A 25488-nucleotide genomic window follows, 5' to 3' on the forward strand; every position below is an offset into this window, starting at 1 on the left:
TAATCAGAGGGTTAGATATTTTGGACAGTGAGAGCTTTTTTTCCCCTCTGATGGCAATGACTAGCATGAAGGGACATAGCTTTAAATTAAGGGGTGTCAGATACAGAACAGATGTCAGAGGTAGTTTCTTTACTCAGAGAGCAGTAGGGGCTTGGAACGCACAGCCTGTAACAGTTGTAGACTTGACAATTTTAAGGCCATTTAAATGGTCATTGGATATGTATATGGATGAGAATGGAATCATGTAGGTTAGATGGCTTTAGGTAGGTTTCACAGGTTGGCGCAACGTCGAGAGCCGAAGGGCATGTACTGTGCTGTAATGTTCTAGGTCCTGTCTTATGTCCCTCAATCAGGTCATCCTTCATCCTCCTCTGCTCTTAAAACAACCTAAGCCAAGGCAGCCTCTCTTCATAGCTAGAACACTCAAACTGAGGGAACATCCTGGTGAATCGACTCTGCACCCCTCCAGTGCAATCACATCATCCCCATGATGCCATGACCAGAACCATACTCAGTACTCCAGCTGTAGCCTAACCAAAGTTTTGTACAGCTTCAACATAATGTTCCTGCTCTTAGGATTTATGCCACAATGTCCACATGCATTTTTCACCATCCTATTGTCTGCCTTCTGAAATCTGTGGACAAGCACCCAAGATCCCTTTGTTCCTCTGAGCTTCCTAAAGTCCTGTAATTCATTGAGTACTCCTTGTCTTGTTACTGCTCCCAAAGTACATCACCTCGCACTTGTCAGAGTTAAACTCCATTTGCCATTGAACTGCCCATTGGAACAATCCATCTCTGTCTTAGTGTAAGATTTTTTTTCTCACTATTAGCTGCCCATATATTCTTCATATCATCCACAAACTTATCATTCTCACATATTCTTATCTGTATCATTTACACAAACAATAAACAGACAGCACGGTGGGCGGCACAGTGGTTAGCACTGCTGCCTCACAGCGCCTGAGACCCGGGTTCAATTCCCGACTCAGGCGACTGACTGTGTGGAGTTTGCACGTTCTCCCCGTGTCTGCGTGGGTTTCCTCCGGGTGCTCCGGTTTCCTCCCACAGTCCAAAGATGTGCGGGTCAGGTGAATTGGCCATGCTAAATTGCCCGTAGTGTTAGGTAAGGGGTAAATGTAGGGGTATGGGTGGGTTGCGCTTCGGCGGGTCGGTGTGGACTTGTTGGGCCGAAGGGCCTGTTTCCACACTGTAAGTAATCTAATCTAAACAGCACGATCCCTACGGTACACTGCTGGACACACGACCTCCAGTCAGAAACAGTCTTCTACCACCACCCTCTGCCTCCTGCCACTAAGCCAATTTTGGATTCCTTGTTCCTTTACCTTGTTGATCAGTCTCTCAGAAGTGGCCTTGTCAAAAGCATTGTCAAAATCAGTATAAACTGCACTACTCTAATCTACATACCTGATCACTCATTGAAAAATTCAAATTTGTTAGGTATGATTCAGCTCTGACAAAGCCATGCTGACAATCCTTGATCAAAGCTTGCTTCTCCATGTGGAGATTAATTCTCTCCTTTAGAATTTTTTCCAGAAGTTTCCCTACCAACGGTGAGAGACTCATTGGTCTGTAATTCACAAGTTTATCCCTACCCACCATCTTGAAAAATGGAACCACATTAGCAATACTCGAGTCCTCTGGCACCTCCCCTCTGGCCAGACAGGAAATAAAAATTTGGGTGAGAGTTCTTGCAAATTTCCCTCCCCCACCCCACAGCAACTTGGGATAACTAATTTAGACCTGGAAATTTGTCTATTTTTAAGCCAGCCAAAACCTTTAATACATTCTCACTCTCTAAATCAATTAACTCATGAAACTCACATCCCCTCTCCCCAAATTCTGTACCCACAACTTCTTTCTCCCAAGGAAAAACACAAGTGAAGTACTTGTTTAATGCCATACCAATGCTCTCTGGCACGACACACAGATTGCCCCTTTGGTCTTAAATAGGCCTAAATCTTATATCCTCTTACCCTCAATATACTTATACAATTCCCTGGAATTCTCCATAATTTTACTTACTTTGTCTCTTTTGATCCATTCTTTCTTTCTCCCTTTATTTCACTTTTTGTATCTAATATGACATGTCATTCAGTACTCTAATTCAACAATATTCTCTGCCCTTCCTTTTTTATTTCTCAATACTTTAGCTCAGTTGACTGACTTGTGGTGCACAATGATACCAACATCACTGGTTCAATTCCTGTTCTGGCTGAGATTACGATGAAGTCCTTGCTTTTTAACCATCTTCCCTCAGAGTGGTGACCTCTCTCTAAATAAGAGATCAGCCTCAGGTCCTTTGGAACTATGGCAACTTTCACTTTTATCTAATTGATTAAAGATGATTCACTGTTTGGCAAGATGGTCTGATGTTTGCCAAGTCCCCCATTGGCCTTGCTGCTATACGATCAGCTTTCACTCCCACCAGTTTTGTGGGCTGAAGGATACAGAAACAGCTTAGGGACATGACATGCTCCAGTTCTCAAATTCCTGCAATTAATATGAAGTTATTTTCAAAATTTGTTTTTTTTTTCTGTACTGTTTACAATTGTATATATTCTGAAAGTATTGCTCCATAAATCAGTGGCCTTAAAGAGTTAACTAAAAAGCTTTCGAGTAGTTCCACCCACTGGTATATAAATGTCTCTGGGTAGAGCTAGTCAGTTCTAAGCTAATTAGCTTGTTGTTAGTGCTTCCTTAGATATAATGTTTACTTTGATGTAAAACATGTGGTTCTATAGATCATTCCAACAAATATGATCAAGCGTTGATCTTACTGCTCAAGAAACAAACCTTTAAAAAAAATCAGCATATTTTACCATTGAAAAGTCAATTACAAGTGCTGCTTCATGATGAATTACACTGTAGTACTTGCTGAGAATGACTGAACCTTATAATGGTTTCAAATACAATGTATGGCTCATTTAATGTTGTAGAATGCTCATTTCTATTTTACTTTATCCAACGATTAAAGATTCCATTTCAAAATTGAAAACAATTTTAAAAAACTACAAACATTTTATAAGTACGTAATGAATCGGAACTGTTGCAGCACAGCGAAGAATAACCAATGAGATTTTTCTTGTATCATAAAATCTTCATCCCAGAACACGTGATCATAAGGGAAGCAATATCTAAGTTTCATAACAGAAGATTAGCATGAATAGTAAAACAGAAAAAGTTATGCTGGCTGGAAGGGTGGACAATAATGTGGCAAACCTAAATCAACAAGATTTACATTTCAGAAAGACAAAACAGATTTGAAAGTTATGCTAAAGGGCAATGCTCTCAAAGAGTAGTCTAATGGATTTCGATTCATATTGGAATGCAGATATTTAAAAGCAGGACTGCAAATTTTTTTACAAAGTGATTTGGATTTTTGCTTCCCATGTAGATGTTAAAAGGTCAAGAAAGAACAAATGTTAAATGAGTGTAAGATATTCTTCAGAATGACAGTTGGAGTACTCTTTTGTTTTACTCACCCCATTTTCAAAATGAATTAGAACCATGACAACTGTTCAGAAGGATCATCAGTGGATATATTTATGATGAAAAACAAACTCACTCGTACTTGAATAGTTTAAATTGAGGGATACTGTAGTAACCCAGGACGCCTAGCTGGAAAGGAACATAGTCTATTGTTGAACACCAAAATAGCGCCACTACTTGTGACTCGTCACAGCTTGGTACAGACATTCTGCAGACCCATGACTGTATCAGCCCGCTTAAAAAATATGCAGCCTGTTCAGAGATGTTATTACATACCTCTGGAGTAGGTGGGACTTGAAACCAAGTCTCCTGGTTCAGGGGTAGGGTCAATAGCACTGTACCACAAACCCCAAGGGTCTAAATTATTTTTATTCAACCGATTTTTCGAATCAAATCATTCTGACTTGATGATACATACCTTTGGAGCAGATGGGACTTGACAGTTACATTCCTTTCAAGGTGGCAGCAGAGCCTTGGGCTCGCCACCTCCCAATCCGCTTTCTTTCTCTATTTATTTTTGATCTTTTTCTTTTCTTCTCCCCACATTTTCTTTTCCTGTAAGCCTCCAGCAGCAGGAATGTCAGTACAAGTTGGACATAGCTCCATCCCAGCCTTAGGTCTTCTGATATACGAGGAACAGGTCCTGGGCAGACTCCCCTGACCCAGACACACAGGCTAGGCCATGACCCCATGTGTGCAACTGAATTGGGAATTCTGAAGGCAGAGAAACACAGTCTTGGCCCGGCATGGCTGTCTCCCAGCATAGAGGTCTTGTCCCCAGTGTGGAGATCTTTTTTTAAGGCCTAGATATTCCATTGACCTGGCAGGTGGTCTCATCCAGGAGTGATGTTATCGGCATGACATGGTGGCCTTCTTCAGCTGAGGCTTCCAGCCTGGTATCCAGCAGCCTGACAAATCTCATCCTAGCTGCATCTTTAGGGTATTCCATTGTTCCTAAATCAGCTTTCCCCAAGCCCAGGAGCCGTTAACTGAACTGTGATGAACTTGGTCTTAATTTTACTTTTTTAAAATTATTATGTATAACGCCTGTCATTGATGCACATGCCGTTTTCTCTGTATTTTTCATGTAAAAGTACTTGATAATAAATTTTTATTCTAGCAGACCAATCATATATTGACAAAACATTTGTATTTACTTACACTGTTCCTTATACGTTTAGATATTCCAAATTAGTTGTCAATTCTATAATTTTATATTGTCTATGCAATATGCTCATGGGGTAAATTCAGCTGCCATGTCCACATACAGCCAATAAGAAAATCAGTTAAACTATTACTTGTATCAATTAAGGGATAACAACTGAGCAAGAAACTAAGAAAATTCCACAATCTTCTCTGCAAAGTCAACATCACAGGATCTCTCAAAACAAAGATATACAGGGGAACCTCAACTATCCAAATACCAATTATCTGAAGGAGATCTTGAGGTCCAGATGGAAACATTGCATCAAAGACGTGTTTCCAATACCGATCGCATCTTTTGTTTACAGTGATTAAACAGGCACAGGTCCCCAAATGACTGACTGCCCGGCCTCTCTCTCTCTCTCTCTCCCCCCCCCCCCCCCACACTTTTCCTGGAGTTCTACAGAGGGGTGTACCCTAAACCCCCCCCTTCCCCAGATAATCTCTCCAACATTGTCCTGTACAGAGCAATGGTGGCACCTGCCTAAAAGTTGCAGTAAAAAGTATGTGTGTGTTGTGTGCGCGCCTTTGGAGACTGACCCGACAAAGGTAGCAGCAATCTTGTCGTGTGTGTCCAGTCCAACTGCCCTGGAGAGGAGGCTGGTGTATATACGGTATTGGGAATGGGGGAGGGGAGGAATGGGGAGGTGTTGCATGGGGTGGGGGCAGGGGAAGGTGTTGCACACAGTTGGGGACGGGGCAAGGTGTTGCAGGGGGTTGGGGGCGGCGGGGGCTGTGTTGCACTGTTTCAGGGGCGATATTGGATGGGGTTGGGGGCAGGAGCAGTGAGGCCTCGTGCACTGTGTGTTACTGCAGTCTCCTGAACGGGGATCAGACTTTAAAAACTCTGAGCCCCAGAGGAAAGGCATTTAAATCGATTAACTGAATAATCGATTATCTGAATAAAATAGTGCCCACCCATCACGTTCGGATAATTGAGGTTCCCCATACTCTGACTAATGTTATAACTGAAAAACAGCACCTCAATAATGCAGCAATCCCTTATCATTGCTCTTAAGTTTCTGTTTGTTGAAAATGGCGCTACAGTGAATGGCTCTGGGAGAAAGGCCAGGAATGGAATGAGGTTTGGACACCCTTTCTTTAAAAAAATCAGAATTTGCAGAATTTTGTGCATCTAAATATAAAAAGAAAATTAAAGAGGTGACTCTGGGACTTAGAAATAAAGTAAATTCTTGTCCATTAATATTCAGAAACATTGTTCCTTCTTGCAAATGTTGTTAATTTCTTTCCACACCAAAAATGAATGACAGATATTAACAATAACAGAGTTTGAGTGACAAGATTCAAATCAATATGTACCTTTAAGCTCAGTAGTCACCTGTTCAAACATTTTTATTTTCTGGCTGACTCTACAAAACAAAGACTTTGACACTGCTGCCTAACTGGGACATAAGCAACAAAAGACTCTTATGGAAAACAAACTTACAACTTATTTCCAAAAGCCAGCCAGAAGCTCTCCTTTGTGAGTTGCAGTGTTGCTTGTTAATTTTTCAAAAGTGGTGAGCCAGCATCTATTAATGTATAAATTATCCAAACTGAACAGTTCATTACCTGTACATCTTTTACATCTTGGCTCCCAACATTTCCAGGCAGAGAATAGATGCAGTCCTGCCCAAAGCCTGCAGAGCCTCTGTAATTTACTGTAAAATAGGGTCAATGAAATCTACATTATTTATTTTGAACAGTGAGGAACAAAGGACATTTGCAAATACTGGACATCAAATATACTCAATGTGCTAGAAACATATACCTCCATCTAAGCAGCAATTAACAGAATGGACCTATATTTCAGGAGAGCTATCACTAGCCAGAATGAAAATCTGTTTTAGATTCTGATGAGCCAAATGTATATTTCCAACATACTGTTTCCACTCTTACGAGTGCAGAAATTAAGTTCAGTGAAGCAACTTATTCTGCAAAGAAAATACATGGCTATGACACAATGTGCCTTAAGGGAAATTTTTCTATATTAATGGATTCACTTTTTAGGGAACAGTAATGTAATTTACAGTCACTGAAATCCATTGTGTACAGACGGAGTAAACATGGTTGTGCCTTTTTCACAAAATCATCTGACACTTGCCATTAATCCCACTACAATTCTAAAGAGCTCCATTTTTAATCTAAAAAGGGCTCAGCATTCATTGATATTGAACCTTTTCAGTCAACAACACAAGACATTATGACTATTAGTCTGTGCTGATGGATTAAAGAAACAGATCTATTAGATACATCCTGAAATAGATATTTTTCAAATCATAAATCAGAGATAATAAGAGGGAGTCCCTGCTACAATAGGATCTGCTGATGCGGGACCCAGAGTAACCTCTTGGATCCCAAAAGTTAAAGTTAAATTTATCTTCCCAAAACACATTTTCAGAACATTGTTGAAATGTAAATAGAATCAGCTAACTTAATGGCAGCATCATGGTTAATTAAGGTTTTTTTTTTCCCTTTATTGTGGTCAAATCTGCTTTAATACCCATACACTGGTGCAAAATGTGTACACCAATCCTCACCAGAGGCAAGAGGGATGGATACAGATGACAAAAAGTAAGACCACTCCACCTCAACTCTAAATACTGAGATGTACCTGGAATCAGAACGGATGAATCGAGTGAGGCAAAATATAAAATGAAGAGCAGGGATGACCTGGTAAATACGTGAATCTGCACATAGCACATCAGCAGATAATGAGGACAGTGTGTAGTGAATGAGAATAGCACGCAGTTTTCACCTTCATTTAGAAGTTAAAAATCATTGTCCTGATACAAGGAGGGCACTACGCAAGCATTTCTTTAAAACAGAGAATGAGGATTGGAGAACTAACATTTTGTGGGTAACTTAAAGCTAAACAGGAATTGAGAAGAATGTTGATAGAGACTCATGAAAGCAAAGGAAGAAAGCATGAAATACCATCAACATGGAATCAGTGCATGAAATAGTAATCCAAGCGGACAACTCTATTTGGCCCTCATTTTCAAGCTCAGGTTCGAAGGTTTTTGCTACCAAGAGAATTAACTATCAATGCTCCAGTAGTGTGCATGGAGCAATGGAAGAATAGTTGATGAGATTCAGGGAACAGAACTTCACAATTTAGTGTCAGAGGACAGCAACAGTCCTCAGAAAATCCAGCAACAAAGTTTTCTACTTGCCACAACTACATACAAAACATTTTCTTAAGGAGAATGATTAGCTAAGAATGTGTACCCGTACCTATGGTCCTATTTAGTTTGGGTCATTCAACTCCAAATAAATCAAAACTTTAGTCTTAACCAAGATAAAGCTTAGGTTTTTCACAAAACACTGCTGTGAATTACACAAGTAGTAAAATTTCTAACTAAATATGCGAAAGAATGGAATTCAGATAAACACAAAGATACTTATAAAAGATAAAGCTCCGTTCTGTTCTATGGCTTTTAGTTTCAGGCCTATAGTATACAGCTGAAATATTAGTTATTTATGGTAAAACTATTCAGTTTCAAGGGCTATATTCAGCAAGTATGATGGCTTCTGTTGATGAATAGTCAGAATTTGTTTCTGTAAGTACAGCAGCTCGAGGGATGAGTTGAGATCCTTTTCCTTGTCTTTTTTGGGCACAATATTTGGAAAAACTACCTAGATTCCTTTTCAGCAAAACAAGACATGGTTGCTGAGCACCTTCCTCTGTTACTCCCAATATTACAGAAAAAACATACCTATCACATGATGTTGTTAGTTGAGGCAAAAGTGATGACTGAAGCTGGTTTCATAGGAGGTATAGTTAGTAAGTTTGCAGATGACACCAAAATTGGTGATGTAGTGGATAGCGAAGAAGGTCACTTCAGAGTACAACAGGATATTGATCAGATGGGCAAATGGGCTGAGGAGTGCCTTTTCAGAACTTTGCTTTTTTTTAATACACTTAACGGTAGGTCCTGGGGAATGTTGCTGAACAAAGAGATCTTGGAGTGCAGGTTCATAGATCCTTAAAAGTAGATTCACAGGTAGATAGGATAGTGAAGCGGGCATTTGGTATGCTTTCCTTCATTGATCAGAACATTGACTATAGGAGTTGGGAGGTCATGCTGCAGCTGTACAGGACACTGGTTAGGCTACATTTGGAATATAGCGTGCAATTCTGGTCTCTTTCAAGGTGGTGACTCTTGTTCAATCATTAGCTCTGACAAAGGGTCACCAGTCTGGTAACATTAACTCTGCTTTCTCCCCACAGATGCTGCCAGATCTTCTGAATTTCTCCAGCAATTTGTTTTTGTTTCAGATCCCAAGGATATAGCCCAACTTAGATTGGGAAGACAATTTACACTCTACTGTTGGAACACAGCCTCAGCCTTTTTAATAGATCAGGAGTTTGCCATTTGCATTACTCACCAAGTAGCACAACAAATCCTAGCCTGCAGAGTGCGACAGGATACAGCAACCATTCTGCTATAAACACGGAATGTGGTCCACCTGTACACCAAAAACACAAATGTCAGATAGCACCAGTAGGTCAGCATATATTTCTCTGATTAAATGTTCCTCTATTCTTGAATTTCTTTATTGGTGGCAAGTAATAGAAAATGTCCAAAGTGGACGTGGACAAGTACTAGAATATAATGGTCTGACATGCCTGATTTCATTCAGTACAGCCAAGTACTGATATCATATGCTCAAAAAAAGTTAAACATGTGATGTCAAGTGCAAGACAAAATAGCACCTGACAGTTTATTAATATCCAGTGCAACTTTATACAGAAATGGCTTGGTGCAGACTGACTGCACTCAAGTTACATGCTTTCCATTTCAGACAGATCTGTTCTAAAGGGTACGCTCTCCCGGAATTGAGTAAACTGGCTTTATTTACTTTCCTGTGATATTTTACTGAGTTTTTCCATTTTCTTTGTTCTTCTCTATCACATTACATTAACTAAGTCTAAATATCATCCTATTTTTAATATCAATAACCTCTGACAACATTAAACTGGAAATTAAGTACACTCCAAATTATCCATAAAATAAAACTGTTCAACCTGTTTGGAATGAACCGAGAGAACCATGAAAGGAACACAAAGGAAAAACATTAAATGTTGGAAGTGTGACAATAAAACAGAAAATGCTACAACTAGAGTAGTTCAGTGCTGAGTTAATACAGGTGAACAACTCATTAGAAATCAGTTTGTGTTTCTGCAATGTCACATGCCTGACCTGCACAACATAATCCCACTTCAGATAATTTATGACAGTGTATGCTTCAAGCAATCATTTTAACTCACCATGTGGCCAAACAATCAACGGATGTGAGGCACCTTCTTCCCTTTCTACTGGTTTTAACAGGATACCTTCAAAGTCCATTGCAGCTAAATGAAAAGAAAATGAAAAGTTGCTACTTTATTTCAGGCACCACGTGAAATTGTTCTAGCAGTCAGCTCTCACTCCTGCAGTTGCAACAAGTTACCCTGAGAGGGTACAGACTAAAACAGTTTCCCTGACACGTAACATTTAAGCAAAGCTAACTGCTTAGTTGAAATTAACTGCCTGCTATCAGATTAACATCATAGAGCAAAGAACCCTCTACCCTACTCAAATATGCATGTAAAATAGGGCATGAAAAACATCACACCAGTCTCCAATATGACTAAAGTGAGAATGCATGGAAATTAGCAGTCCACCTGCCATATTGAAATTACTACTCAACACGCTATTGAACTTCTAATCAACTCAATCATGTGAATTTTTTTTAATTACATGTTGGATATCTTGGACACTGGATGTGAAAACATTTGGGAATATTTCACAGCAGCGATTACAAGAGAGCACAAAGGTTGAAGAAAAGGCATGCTACAGGGGTTACAGCTGAATGCAGCAGTAGATTCTCACACAAGCAGCAGCATCAGCAGTGTTCAAAAATTTATTTTTAGCCTTTCATGAATTTTTGAGAGACTCAGAGTGCAGCAGTCCTTTAAACTTGCAGCCATGACTAACTTCCTGTTTGCAGCATTACCCCACTGCCTCATAACATCCTGGCCTGCATTTCCAATTGGACGCAGAACCTCTTCCTACCCCTGCCCCACCCAAAGCCCATTGAAAATCCAGCTGTAATTTCTATTATCACAAAGCAACTCAGTTTGAACATATCTATTAAGAATTAACATGCTCTTTTACAATGGAATGCGAGTATTTGCAAGGTTGAAATTTCAGAGAATAAAGAGTACTCCAACTTGGCAAGTAAGTTGCTGATTTACCTGGTTCTTAGGAATTAATGTCAGAGATATTTCCAACTCATTGATAGTTCATATCAATGTCTGCAAACAGCGCAAAAGACCATATAGACAATTGGGCCGTATCAGCACATCAGTATGGGGAGACACCATCAAGTAAGGGGCAAATTTGCTAGAAATGGCTATTTCCTTTTCATTAATAAGCAAACAAGTGTCAGAACTTTCTCTCTAGTTTCCTCCGATTTCTCTGCTGAAAAGAAAAACCTGATAAGTGCCATTTGACTTCTGGAAACTTGACAAAGTGCATGAGGCTTGACAAAATATTGACTAAGATCAATATCAAATATGGATTGGACATCAGAAAGATGGCAGGTGGCAGCAAGAGCCCAATTGGGAGCAGACAAAATGAAACAAAGGATTTTCATTGTCTATTAGTCACTTTATTACTGAACATATTTTAACCAGAGCAGCCACTGGATGAAGCACCTATGAGTTACCAAAAGCACAGAAAGAAAACAGGCAGCTAACAGAAAGAGTAAAAGAGCAAAGAGTCACTTAAAGTCAAATAAATAGTATTAAAATGAAAAGCAAATGCTGGAATATAGCAGCTTCTTTTGTCCCTACTTACGGAATTTAGGATTTTGCTGTTCATGTGGGGGTGTGAAATTCAAAATATTCCACTCTATGGTTGGCAATGGTTCAGCTTCATCTAGTGCCACCCAAATGATTCCCTGCTCTTTGCCAGGAGCAGGCAGAAAGCCCACTTTCTATGAGGAATGAAACAACACGTTAAATTTCTGCATTCTACATTAATTAACTATTTTGTTAAACATAAATCTTAAACATAATTTCTAAACACGAAGTTCTAAAGTGATTAGCGCAACACTCTGATTCATGGGAGCAGTTCAGGTGAAGGGAGGTTTGGTTTTTTTCTATTTCTGGATAAGCTTCCACTTGCTCCTTATGATGCTAGCATTAACAAGATCACCTCAATTCAAACAAAGTAATTGAATATACCCATGCAAAGTAACTCGAAAGCAAAACTGTTACATAAACTGCTGAATCTTTGTGCGTGCAAATTATGAAATTTAACCCCAAAGTAGATTATTGCCTTTAATTTGCTCAAAATTGCATAGTTTGCTACATTTTCCAGTAAAAACAACGGATTAAATCTCAGTATATGCTTAGACTCTTCAAATTCTGAATGTAGTGGATTTTCCAGGATTCACAAAATTAGACCTAGTACAAACATCCCCCAGCACATGAGATATTGACATGAGTATGTGAGCAAGCTGTCATTTTATTGTATATATCATGCATTTCAAGGATCCAATGATTGCTCTGCAGTTTCAGGCTTCTTACCAGACTGGGAGGACAGTTAGGGGATGAGCATGTAACTACCAACAGATCTTGGTGTATAGCCAGTAATGTCCAGCTTCCTGCAACTGAATTTGAACCTGTAACACAAACAGTGGAGATGCAACATGACCTTCCAATTCACTAGGGTGCCATTGGACAGAAAACATTCAAATGAAATGAAGACAACCTGCAAATAATATTTCTAGGAGTGGAAAGCTAAATACAGTCAATGAAAAAAATAAAACTTAAATTTACCGCTGGTAAGGGACGTCAAGCTCCCTGTTGTAATGTTTATGACGAGGAGATCCTGAAGAGAAAGCAAAAGCAAATATTAAGATTTGTAGTGGATTTCTCAGCTCAGGTCATTTTTCTGCTCATCCCTAAAAACTTATAACAAAAGGCTTCAATACTATGGTTACAATTTTATTTAAATTAGCAAGTTAACATGACAATAAAAATGTGAAATATGTTACCCTGAAAGCTTCCTGAGATGAAACAACATAACCAGATTCAAGTAACAATAAGATACATTTCTGGAGAGTAAAGGATTGGCAGACATGACAGGAAAGTAAGTATGATTGAATTGATCTTGAGGAAGGACAAGCATGATCAATTATTCATTTTCAAGAACTCAAACGACTAATTATATAATATTCCAGGACAAGGTTTCATAATTACCAACTTGCAATAATTTAAATGAAAATCCTTTACAAAAGCCTTTTTTGAAAACTGATTTGAATTGCTTAAATTTCCTATTTAGGCTACCACATTCAATAAATTTCTACAGGCTGACACAGAATATAACTTGTTGGTACTCTGTGCCAATTGAATCATACCACCAGAAGATATTTCCAGCATTTCTCATTTTTTTCTTTAAATCTCATCTCTGGACCTCTGGCTGATTTCCAAAAGATACCCTAAAACTGAATGGGTTCAGATCAAAAGTGGGTCAGCAAAAGCCACAAATGCACATACTGCAGTCTAGTACATTATGTCAATGAAGACTTACCAGGTGAAATAGCAACCCCAGACCAAGTGTGCATATTTCAGTAATGCAGCTTGATGCTGGTAATATTAGTATGTGAAACTAAAGATGATTAGACAGATACTAGCTTGCTTGAGGACATAATCTAACATGACTAGAGCTAGAAGAAGCCTATACAACCTTCAAAAAAAAAAGAGCTGCAAAGACTCAAATCTGTCAAACACAGAAAACAAAGTCTTTATTACCTCTTAGTCACAACCATCATTAAGGTTACCTTTCTGCTTCTCTGACACGTATCAATGATAACCCGCTGGCTGTCCATAGCCCAGCAGCTCTGTGCCAGTGCTGAAGAGTAAATACCAGTAAATCCACCTGAAATAAATCATTTTTAACAAATCCAATCACAAATCAGCACACAAATTTTCTGGTAAAATCTTAAAATCTCACTCCAAACCACACTCCCCATTTCAATGCCATTGTCAAAACTGAACATTAGCATAACAATTAACAAGATTTTAAATTTAATTTTAAAGTTGCACTACTGTTTAAATTTTTTTTAAATTTAAGCATTTCCCTATTGATATTTTACAAATTCAATAACCTTGTTAGGTTTTGAGTGTGTTTTTTTTTGATTCACGGGATGAGGGTGTCAATGGCTGGGTTAGCATTGACACCTTCCAAAAGCCCAGGGTGACACAAGAGAACTAATTAATTAATTAAAGGAATTAATCACTATAGGTCTGGAGTCACAGAGACGAGACCAGCTGAGGATTGGGGCTATTTTATTCGCTAAAGGACATTAGTAAAGCAGGTAAGCTTTTCCAACAATCAACAATGGTCACCATTACTCTTAATTCCAGATCTTCAGTGAATTCAAATTCCACCATCTGCTGTGGCAAGAATTGAACTGGGTCCCAAGAAGATTACCCGAGTCACTGGATTAACACTCATCAATAATGCCACTAGGCTATTGCTTCCTCTACACATATTGATACTGGCAATTGCTAACAAAAGTTCAAAGTGAGCTGAGTGGTGGGAAATTTACACAATGGAATGGGTGCTTTATCATTCCACATTCCAACAAGTAATGCTATGATTAAAATTAAGGAACTGTAACTGAAAGAGAAAACCTAATCCATCTTAAGTAGAAGCTCAGGGTAAACCTCAAGCATGGATCCATCCCATATGGAAATCAAATACTCAATAGAACATTTAGAGCTATGATATTATTCTCCCAGGAATGTATGAAAACGTCATTTCTGCATATTTCCTAGTAAGCATCTTTCTTAATAGAGGTTTTATTGTACATAGTTAAAAAGCACACAACACCAGGTTATAGTCCAACAGATTTATTTGGAAGAACAAGCTTTCAGAGCACTGTTCCTTTATCAGGTAGCTAGTGGGCAGGATCATAAAACACAGAATTTATAATAAAAGATCAAAGACATACAACTGATGTGACGAAGGTTCGGCATTCCAAAAAAGCTTGTACTTCAAAATGTACTTATTGGACTATAAGCTGGTGGTGTGTGATTTTTAAACTTTGTTCATCCCAGTCCACATTATTTAAATTGGAGGAGGTTAAGCCATTTTACAAGGCAGTTCACCAAGTATTGCCATCAAGAAATGCAATAAATATATTTCCACAATGCACTTAACTGACATGGTTTAGTAAGCTCAATATTAAAATGGAAAGCTGAAATGTCTTTTCTTGAAAGTGTGTGTTTGTCTAAAATTACTGGCTAAGTAACTGCAAAAAAAACAATTGCACAGGCTCATTTGTTTGATTACAAGTGCAGTGCAAGAAATATACCTTTTTTTTGTAGAAAGAATACAGACAATAAATAAATGGTGTGATTATGAAAGACGTGCAAGATCAGAAGGACTTGTGCGTAAATCAACAAAGGTGGCAGAACAGGTTTGGAGAGCAGCCGAGAAAACAAAAGGCATCCTGGAATAAATGAGGGGCATAGAGTACAAAAGCAAGGAAGGCTTGTTAAACTTGTATGAAACGCTGGCTTAGTTTCAAATGACACAGTGAATCAAGTTCTGGATATCACGTGTGGCAAAGACACAAAAGTATTAGAGAAGATCCAGATTCTTATAAACTGTTCCAAGAGACTGCAGAAGTTAAAACTGCTCTTGGAGGAGAGAAAAAAAAACAAGGGGTGGGGGTGGGGGTGGGGGGGGCGGGGGGGGGTGGGAACAGAATCTAATAGCAATATCCAAATTCATGAGACATCTATACAGATCGGAGAAAACTGCTCTCTTTATAGATGTAAAGTTATTGTCAAAAGAAACAATGGCAGCATGAGAAAAGCCTCTTCACGCAAGTTGTGACTAGGATCTGGAGTGCACTTTCTGAATGTGCACATAATGTGAATGCTAATATATTTTGACAATAAGCAATCTACAGGACAATTTGAAACATCACATGGTGCACAAAAGTAAAAAAATTTATATGCTAAAGTTTCACTTACTTTCATTTGGTCGTGTCACAATGTCCACCACAGTAGAAGTCACTTTTGTGTACCAGTCATACTGAAAAAGAGCAAATATTGTCATGATCATTTGCTTTTCTAGTCTGATCTAAGTAAATTAAGACAGAGTGCCTTTTCTCTCCTTTAGTTGTCAACCATTACCATTCACCTTCACATGCTTTCCTCTTTCTCCAGGACAAAAGTAGATATGATGAGAGAACAGGAAAAGAGCAATGTATCAGTGTGACACTGATCACACTTTAAAGAAAAAAACTAGACACAAAACATAATTAGAGAGGCAAAGAGAAAGACAGAGGATGCTGGAAATTTGAAATAAAATGAGAAACTGTTGGAAATACATAGCAGCAACTGTGGAGAGGGAAATGTAGTTAATGGGCTGGATTTTCACCCATTTGGGAAAAACCAGGGACCTTTAAAATGGCAGTCCGAATCCGGAATCAGAAATTCCATACCCTATTTCCAGAGGCTTCCATTTTAGCCAGTAGGAGAAAAGACAGCAGGACAAGATTTGAAGTACATGAGAAATATAAATTGGCCAGGGCATTAAAACTCAAAGTAAAGGCCAAACAAATTTAATTTTCATTCAGGAACAGCTTCAACTCCACTTTTTGGGGATTTAAATACTCACGGAGAGGAAATAACGTCTGCAAAACCTGCCAAATGAATTAAATTCCCTGCCCATGAGATTTTAATACAAAAAAAATGCTTCTCGTTGTCTGCAAGCACAAGAAAGAAATCAGCGTGTGAGGGGGTGACTTCAAGAGAGTCCAACAGTCAACAACACATCTGGGTCAAAGTCTCAGAGAATACAGGCAGATCTTTAAAAACTTTGCCTTAGCAGCCTGAAACCATCTCTGATTTGCAATCGTGGGCATCAGAACCAGTTCTGTACTCCTGTACCACTGAAGTAATTGGTTCCAAGGAGTGCATGCTGAGCTGGAAAATTTCTCAACTCAACACAGCTACCGCTAACATGAAAATTCATTCTAATCTTTCAGGTCAATTGCTAATCAACAAAAAACTGGAAAACTATACATATGACAGGTCTAATGCAAGTAAAGCATTTTGGGAAAGCAAATATTAGCAGGACTTATACACTTAATGGGAAGGTCCTAGGGAGTGTTGCTGAACAAAGAGCCTTGGAGTGCACGTTCATAACTCCTCGAAAGTGGAGTCGCAGGTCGATAGGATAGTGAAGGCGGCGTTTGGTATGCTTTCCTTTATTGGTCAGAGTATTGAGCACAGGAGTTTGGAGGTCATGTTGCAGCTGTACAGAACATTGGTGAGGCCACTGTTGGAATATTGCATGCAATTCTGGTCACCTTCCCATCAGAAAGACGTTGTGAAACTTGAAAGGGTTCAGAAAAGATTTACAAGGATGTTGCCCAGGGTTGGAGGATGTGAGCTTTAGGGAGATGTTGAATGAGCTGGGGCTGTTCTCCCTGGAGTGCCAGAGGCTGAGGGATGATCTTACTGAGATTTATAAAATCACAGGGGCATGGATAAATAGACAGTAGACAAAGCCTTTTCCCTGAGATCGGGGAATCCAGAACTAGAGGGCATAGGATGAGAGGGGAAAGATATAAAAGAGACATAAGGGGAAACTGTTTCCACGCAGAAGGTGGTACGTGTGTGGAATGAGCTATCAGAGGAAGTGATGGAGGCTAGTACAATTGCAACATTTAAAAGACATCTGGATGGGTATATGAATAGGAAAGGTTTGGAGGGATATGAGCCAGATGCTAGCAGGTGGGACTGGATTGGGTTGGAAATCTGGTCAGCATGGACAAGGGTATGTTTCCGTGCTGTACACCTCTATGACTCGATATGGGTAAAGAAAAATAGAGGGAGGGCAAAAAAAAAGGACAATTTATAGGGAAAGACAAAAGGTGGTGACATCCCCTTTAAGGAAACAAAGGAAATGGCTCCAGATGACAATGGGACATGCAGAACCATTATCAAAATTTACCTTTCAAAAACACAGTAGGGCAGTACAAAACAAACTGGGACAAATTGTCAAACTCAATGTTAAGTCCAGAATGCTGTAAAGTAAACAAGGGTGTTATACTGTACTTCATTAGAAACCAAGGGTGAAGAAGAAATCAGAATGGGAGTAAAGAGGAGAACTAAAACAACCCATGGATGGAATGGAAACGTTCTGTGAAATTAGATTAGATTATTTACAGTGTGGAAACAGGCCCTTCGGCCCAACAAGTCCACACCGACCCGCCGAAGCGAAACCCACCCATACCCCTACATATACCCCTTACCTAACACTACGGGCAATTTAGCATGGCCAATTCACCTGACCCGCACATCTTTGGACTGTGGGAGGAAACCGGAGCACCCGGAGGAAACCCACGCAGGCACGGGGAGAACGTGCAAACTCCACACAGTCAGTGGCCTGAGGTGGGAATTGAACCCAGGTCCCTGGCGCTGTGAGGCAGCAGTGCTAACCACTGTGCCACCGTGCCGCCCCTCAATGGTGGCCTCTCAAAATAAATGCCAACTTTGTATGGACCCTCTTAACTACCAACTCAACCTGCAAGATAACCTTCAGAGAATCCTGGACTTGGACTCCTAAATCCTTTCAGATTTCTGAGTTTTCTCTCTATTGAGAAAATAGTCCATGCCTCTATTCTTCCTACAAAGTGTATGACCTCATACTTTCCCACTTTGTATTCCACTGCCACTTCTTTGCCCACTTTCCTAACCTGTCTAAATCCTTCTGCAGCCTCCCTGCCTCCTTCATACTACCTGCCCATCTGTCTATCAGTTAGCTTAGTATTACTTCCCGAATGATTGTACTTTCATTAAGCTCCTCTCCCCATTTCACCTCCTGAATGGAATATTTCCGATATTCTCAATTCTGAAAACAAAAGCAGAATATTTGCTCATTTCTTCGAACAATTCCTTCTTATACTACTAACGCTCCACTCTCCCTCTTGAGAGGACCAACACTCATTTTACCTACTCGCTCCTTTATTTAAATACCTGCAGAAACTCTCACTATTCCCTTTTACATTTCTAGGTACTCATATTCCCACTTGAAATTTCTCTCTTAATTAACCTTACATCCATTCTCCACTTTCCTTTATGTTCTGACCAATCATTTGATCTGCCACTCACCTTTGTGCAATTTTATGCTTTTACCTTAAGTTGGATATCTTTCCAATTTCTTTAGTTAACTACAGATAATGGATTCTTTAGTTTTTTTCTTTTTTAGTAGGAACAGATTGGATTTAATCGGGGAAATCAGGTTTATGGATCTTGAGGAGGAGGTTTGGAGATAAGAGTTGGAGGCTATGGAGGGAGGAGGAGACGAGATCAGTGTTAGGCTTGGAAACAATAGATTAATTTTTGGTGGGAAAAGGATACTTAATTGTATTCAGATGGTAGATCTCAACTGGGACGTGATCTGTACTAATTAATAAGGATAAGGGGCTTTTATGTCACAATGTTTAAGCCCTTACTTTTCAGCCAGAAGGTTAGGATTCAAGTTCAGCCAAGAAGTCAAGTCTTGCTTCAAATGCATAGCAGCTTGGTTAGATGGCACCTGAAATACTTTGTGCGATTTTACTCTCTTTATCTCAGGAAATATATTATTGACATACAGGAAACACGACAAACACTCATCAGACTTGGTTCCAGTGTGGTGGGACCATCCAAAGAAGAGGCTAGGCATACTGGGCTTGTATTCACTAGAGTTTCAAACAATGAGAGATGATCTCATTGAAATCTGCAAAATACTTAAGGGGATAGACATGGTAGATGCAGATAACATGTTTTTCTTGGTTGTTGAGTCTAGAATCAAGAGGCACAATTTAAAAATGAGGCACAATGCCACTTGCATTTTAGATGAGGAGAAATTTGTTTATCCACTCAGCAGTGAACCTTTGGAATTCTTTACTACAAAGTTCAGTGGAAGCTCAAATTTTGATTATATATAGAGACTGAAACATTTCTAATTACCAACAGCATATAGAGTTATGGGGATGCGGTGATTAAACAGCATTGAAGTATTCAATCGGCCATGATCATACTAAACAGTGGAATGATTGGCCTGCTCTTACGTTCCTGTGACTCAGAAGGATATCATAACTTTTAATCAATGTATTTGGGCATGTTATGTAAGGGGTCTTGAGGTGCAGTAGTAGTGTCTCTACCTCTGAATATATTATAACATGCCCAAATAGGTTTAATTTTGTTTAATAAACTTATAAAAATGACAGTCTAAAACCACAGAAATCATGCACCTCAAGATGCAAGAACTGATGAGCAGCTCTATGAGAAAAAAGCTCTGTGTTCGAATCAAAATGAGGCTCTATTATCCTTCTCTGAGTTTAAGCAAGGCATGTTCGCATCATGGTTTGGGGGAGATAGGAGTTAGCACTGGAGAATTGGTATTTAGGCTCTGCTGGGTATAGACAGTACACTGAGCAACAAAAGTTGTTGGCAGTTTTGATGTTAATGTTAAGATTCAACCTGAAAGAAGGCTACTGCATGTTCAAAAGATTGATTAGAATGAGTGAAGAGAACAGACCAAGAGATTGTTGATGGCATGACTCAGTTCTCAATGAACAAAAAAAGTATAAATGCCGAGACATGGTTCCGAATGGAGTTTATGAAATTAGATCATCCAGTTCACAAGGAGACAGGTGGTTCTTTCGTTAGAAAGAACAGAAAAATGTTGTTTCACTGTTTTGCTGGGTCTTCTTGTCCTACTGTTTTTAAATCTGGAGATAAAACCCAGAGTCCCTGGAAAGCACTTTTCTCTAGCAGTTTACTCAAAAAAAAATTAACAATTCCAATAACAGCATCAATAATTTCTGGAGTGGGATTTCTGAGTAGCCGGGAACAGTTTTGAAAAATAGGGATGACTTAACTTTTGAGTGAAGTATGCTTTGTTGGGTAGAAAATGCTACTTTACAGGCTGCAGTTCAAAAGCAGGCATGTTTCATCCATGTGATGGAGACAATTGAGCAAAGGATCTGGGGAAGGGGACTCTGATTGAAAAAGGGATCTGGTCATTCGACAAAGAAAATAAGTTAGCTTCTGGAACTAACACTTACCTCGTCCAGACAGGAGACCACACCTCCTTTAAGCTGCTTGGTTTAATCAAGTCAAGGGAGTGTTAAAGATGAACAGAGATTCTGAATTGTGCAGCCTCAAGAAAATATTGATATGAGTTGCAAGCTTCTTGGATAGGTTGGTCATCTACACACACAGCACACCCAGTTAAAATCAGAAGTGTTGAGATTGGCGAGTTCTTGATAGATTTGCATCAGGTTTGAGGTTATGACCCGACTTAAACCCAACCCTTTTTTTTGATTTGGGGATTGGAGTTAAGATTATCTCCATTAGCTTTTATATCACAGAGGACAAATGTTGGACAGTGGTGAGCTAATTCCATGCTCTTCGGTGACCAATGCTGCAGCAACCAGTGGAAATCAAGTGAAACAGGATTTGCTTTTGTCTCAATTCAAATTAGGAATCATTTTTATTTAGACAATATTCATAATCTTACAAACTACTTCAAGAGTCAATATGTTCAACAAAACAGGGAAAAAAAAAATCCTGTTTTACATCCAAAGATTTTGCAAATTTTGACTTGGGAACCTGCCTAATGCTGGATATGCTGGCGCCTCTCAAACTATATAATGAATTATCTCCCTTAAATAGAGATGTTTATGACCCCTGAAAGACTATGAGTGATTATTGACCGACTACTGGTAAGCACCATCTCTGTTTTCTGCTGATGCATCACAAAGTTAAAAGCTGCCATAATGCAACACATCAAGTTTTTAGAAAATATACATATGTAGTGTATGAGTGTATTTTATATTAAATACTAACCATGCAAAGTCTGCTGCACTGATGGTGGGGTCCACCTACGTCACTTTCTAAGTAGACAATGCGACACTTGTCAGGACTGAGTCGAGGAGACCAAACAGCATTTGTTTGAGATGCAAGTTGCACTGAGGGGAAAAAAAACTCAACATGAACATGAATGGCATGTATATTTCAAAAGGAGATGAGGATAAATTTTCTGAAACCTTACTTACAATACCAACTCTCAATATCTGGTTAGAGATCAGATAATAGGTATTCTGTAAATTAGACCCACTGTTGTGCTTGATGTCATACAAATCTGAGTTGGGATTACACCTGGAATTTAAACCCAATGTCTTCCTAACAATAAACTTGCAAATAACAAGCATAAGGTTCTGCCACAGATGTCATTACCTGCAGCAAAAACAACAGTTTGCTTATATTATAATTGAGGTGATCTCCATCCCCAAACAAAGGGTTTGTCAAACATTTTTAAAAAGATTGTAACATCTTTAGAAGTGCACTATCAAATTATCATTTAATGGCAATATTGTGGCGAGGTGTAGAATTCACTACAATATTTTGCTTGTTCAGGTTATTTTTGCAATTCAGTAGACGAGAACCATGACTGTCATGAGATTGCACGTGCAACCTCCACACAATATCACTTCAAAAATAGAAAACCTCCCCTTCTGTAAAGCATTTCAGCTGATGACATGGTCAATTACAACTGCAGACTCAAGATAACACAGGACTGCATATCACTTACAAAAAGACCAACAAAGTCAACACAACAGCATTTACACTCTTTATTCCTGGATTGCCTGATGCATTTTCCTCAACACTTGCAGAGACAGAATTATGTTTTAATTTCCTCACTTCAAAAAGAATGCTGCATGGAAGCCACATTGCTGAATACTAACTCCACAATGTTAAACCTGCACAGGAAAAAGGCAGACTCGGCCAATTCTCATTCTACAAATTACTATATCTCATCCACATGATCTAGGATTTGACATCAAAGCAGCATTCATCCACCAAGGTTAGTACCAGTTTACAAAGCTAACGAACCTCTGTAAACAATATGAAGTGGACATTAAAAATATTTCATTCAAAGTTTGGGAGAAGATTTGTAGCTCAGGTGCTCGTTGTTGTGGTTCTGTTCACCGAGCTGGAAATTTGTGTTGCAGACATTTCGCCCCCTGTCTAGGGGACATCCTCAGTGCTTGGGAGCCTACTGTGAAGCACTTCTGTGATGTTTCCTCCGGCATTTACAGTGGTTTGTCTCTGCTGCTTCTGGTTGTCAGTTCCAGCTGTCCGCTGCAGTGGCCGGTATATTGGGTTCCGGTCGATGTGCTTATTGATTGAATCTGTGGATGAGTGCCATGCCTCTAGGAATTCCCTGGCTGTTCCCTGATTGGCTTCTCCTATAATAGTAGTGTTGTCCCAGTCGAACTCATGTTGCTTGTCATCTGAGTGTGTGGCTACTAAGGATAACTGGTCATGTTGTTTCGTGGCTAGATGGTGTTCATGGATGCGGATCGTTAGCTGTCTTCCCGTTTGTCCTATGTAGTGTTTTATGCAGTCCTTGCATGGGATTTTGTATATTGGTTTTGCTCATGCTGGGTATCGGGTCCTTTGTCCTGGTGAGTTGTTGTCTGAGAGTGGCTGTTGGTTTGTGTGCTGTTATGAGTCCTAATGGTCACAGTAGTCTGGCTGTCAGTTCAGAAATGTTCTTGATGTATGGTAATGTGGCTAGTCCTTTGGGTTGTGGCATGTCCTCATTCCGTTGTCTTTCCCTTAGGCATCTGTTGATGAAATTGCGTGGGTATGCGTTTTTGGCGAAAACATTGTACAGGTGTTCTTCTTCCTCTTTTTGCAGTTCTGGCCAGACTATAGCAACACGACGGCTGGAGGAAGAGCGCCTCATCTTCCGCCTAGGAACCCTCCAACCACAAGGGATGAACCTAGATTTCTCCAGTTTTCTCATTTTCCCTCCCCCCAACTTGTCTTAGTCAAATCCCTCGAACTCAGCACTGCCTTCCTAATCTGCAATCTTCTTCCTGACCTCTCCGCACCCACCCCCACTCTGGCCTATCACCCTCACCTTGACCTCCTTCCACCTATCGCATTTCCAATGCCCCTACCCCAAGTCCCTCCTCCCTACCTTTTATCTTAGCCTGTTGGACACACTTTCCTCATTCTTAAAGAAGGGCTCATGCCCGAAATGTCGACACTCCTGCTCCTTGGATGCTGCCTGACCTGCTGCGCTTTTCCAGCAACACATTTTCACCTCTGATCTCCAGCATCTGCTGTCCTCACTTTCTCCTATAATAGGACAAGCCAAACAGAGAACAGCCAGGGAATTTCTAGAGGCATGGCATTCATCCACAGATTCAATCAATAAGCACATCGACCTGGACCTAATATACCGGCCACTGCAGCTGACAGCTGGAACTAACAACCGGAAGCAGCCGAGACAAACCACTATAAATGCTGGAGGAAACATCACAGAAGCACTTCATAGGAGACTCCCAAGCACTGAGGATGTCACCCAGACAGGGGACGAAACATCTGCAACACAAATTCCCAGCTCGGTGAACAGAACCACAACAATATTTCATTCAAATCGAATCGCTTACCACAGTTACCACCAGTCAGATCTACATAGTAAAGTCCAGACCTAGAAGGGAGAAAAACAGATTAACACAATGATAACATAATGTACTTTCATAAAAATATTGAATAAGAGCATAAGGATATACAAGATCTGTACCATACTAGCCAGGTGACGATCTAACAGTACTCAAAAAAGGCACTGAAAATATATTATGGCAAAGGGAAAGTTATGGAGAACATTTTGCACATTTATTACTGTAACAAGATTATTAAGAAAAATAAGCTATGAAAGACCAATTGCCCATGCTTCATAGCAAACTACAATTGTCATTACAAGTATCTCTAAAACCTAAGACTCCTAAACATGGTTCTGCGATGGATATTTTCACCACTATAGGTGGCACATTGTATGATTCTCAATTTGTATAGTTACGAATATATTTTGCACAACCTGGCTCTTAAAGGGCTTTATTTTTTAAATAAAACCCACCCTTTACATTTTCAGGAACATAACAAGCCTTGAGCCTCCTACCTAGCATTTCAGCAAAGACAAATACCTTGAATAAAGTGGGAGTTAGGGTTAACCCTAAAGGCGATGATGAACTGCCATACAAGTTGTGAAAATAAATGTGGCAGTATGTTTGTAAGAATATTATCACTGAGATTAGAGAGTATCCATTTTTGTGGCAAAAGCTCAGTTAGACTTCATCTTGAGAAAGGAATTGGTTATTTGATTGTGGGAAATCAAATTCACCACAATTCAAGAAAACCAATCTTTTATCACAACACCACATTCCTGCACTGTACCCATATCTCTCAAGGTTATTAGTAACAAAAAAACATTAATTACTCTCTTGATCCCACTTTGTCTACAAAGGTTAGGGGTAGAGAATTCCAAAGATTCACCATCCTCTGAGTGAAAACGTTTCTGCTCAACTCAGCAACTGCATGCTACTTTTCAGTGACTTATGATCAATGACAATCCTTTTCGACAAAAGCACTTTCCAATTTTTCCACATCGAAGAAATGCTCTGCGCGTACAATCCTCCCATGAAAAAGTGGATAACTTCAGACGTATCCACATTATATGCCTGTGTTATGCTCTTGCCTATATGGTCTCTCTAAATCTCCTTGAAATGTCTTTTCCTCCCTATCACAACTCAAAGTCTCAAAGTTGTGTCACCCACAAACTTGTAAATATTATAATTGGTCCCCACATCAAACATTAGTTATTTGGATTGCGAACAGCTGGGGCA

General features: G+C 39.5%; 1 protein-coding gene across 1 annotated transcript in view; it reads right to left on the minus strand.

The window, feature by feature from the left end:
* apeh (acylaminoacyl-peptide hydrolase) overlaps window positions 1-25488 on the minus strand; it is an 80058-nt gene that overhangs the window by 13194 nt on the left and 41376 nt on the right. The window contains exons 9-18 of the mRNA XM_060835726.1: window positions 24256-24296; window positions 21638-21759; window positions 15761-15821; window positions 13555-13652; window positions 12551-12602; window positions 12299-12393; window positions 11565-11703; window positions 9992-10075; window positions 9109-9189; window positions 6289-6377 (exon numbers count right to left, since the gene is read on the minus strand). Coding sequence (XP_060691709.1) covers window positions 6289-6377; window positions 9109-9189; window positions 9992-10075; window positions 11565-11703; window positions 12299-12393; window positions 12551-12602; window positions 13555-13652; window positions 15761-15821; window positions 21638-21759; window positions 24256-24296 — 862 coding nt within the window. The remainder of the gene's footprint in view (window positions 1-6288; window positions 6378-9108; window positions 9190-9991; window positions 10076-11564; window positions 11704-12298; window positions 12394-12550; window positions 12603-13554; window positions 13653-15760; window positions 15822-21637; window positions 21760-24255; window positions 24297-25488) is intronic.

This window comes from Hemiscyllium ocellatum, chromosome 14 (genome assembly GCF_020745735.1).
Source record: "Hemiscyllium ocellatum isolate sHemOce1 chromosome 14, sHemOce1.pat.X.cur, whole genome shotgun sequence".
Lineage (NCBI taxonomy): Eukaryota > Metazoa > Chordata > Chondrichthyes > Orectolobiformes > Hemiscylliidae > Hemiscyllium > Hemiscyllium ocellatum.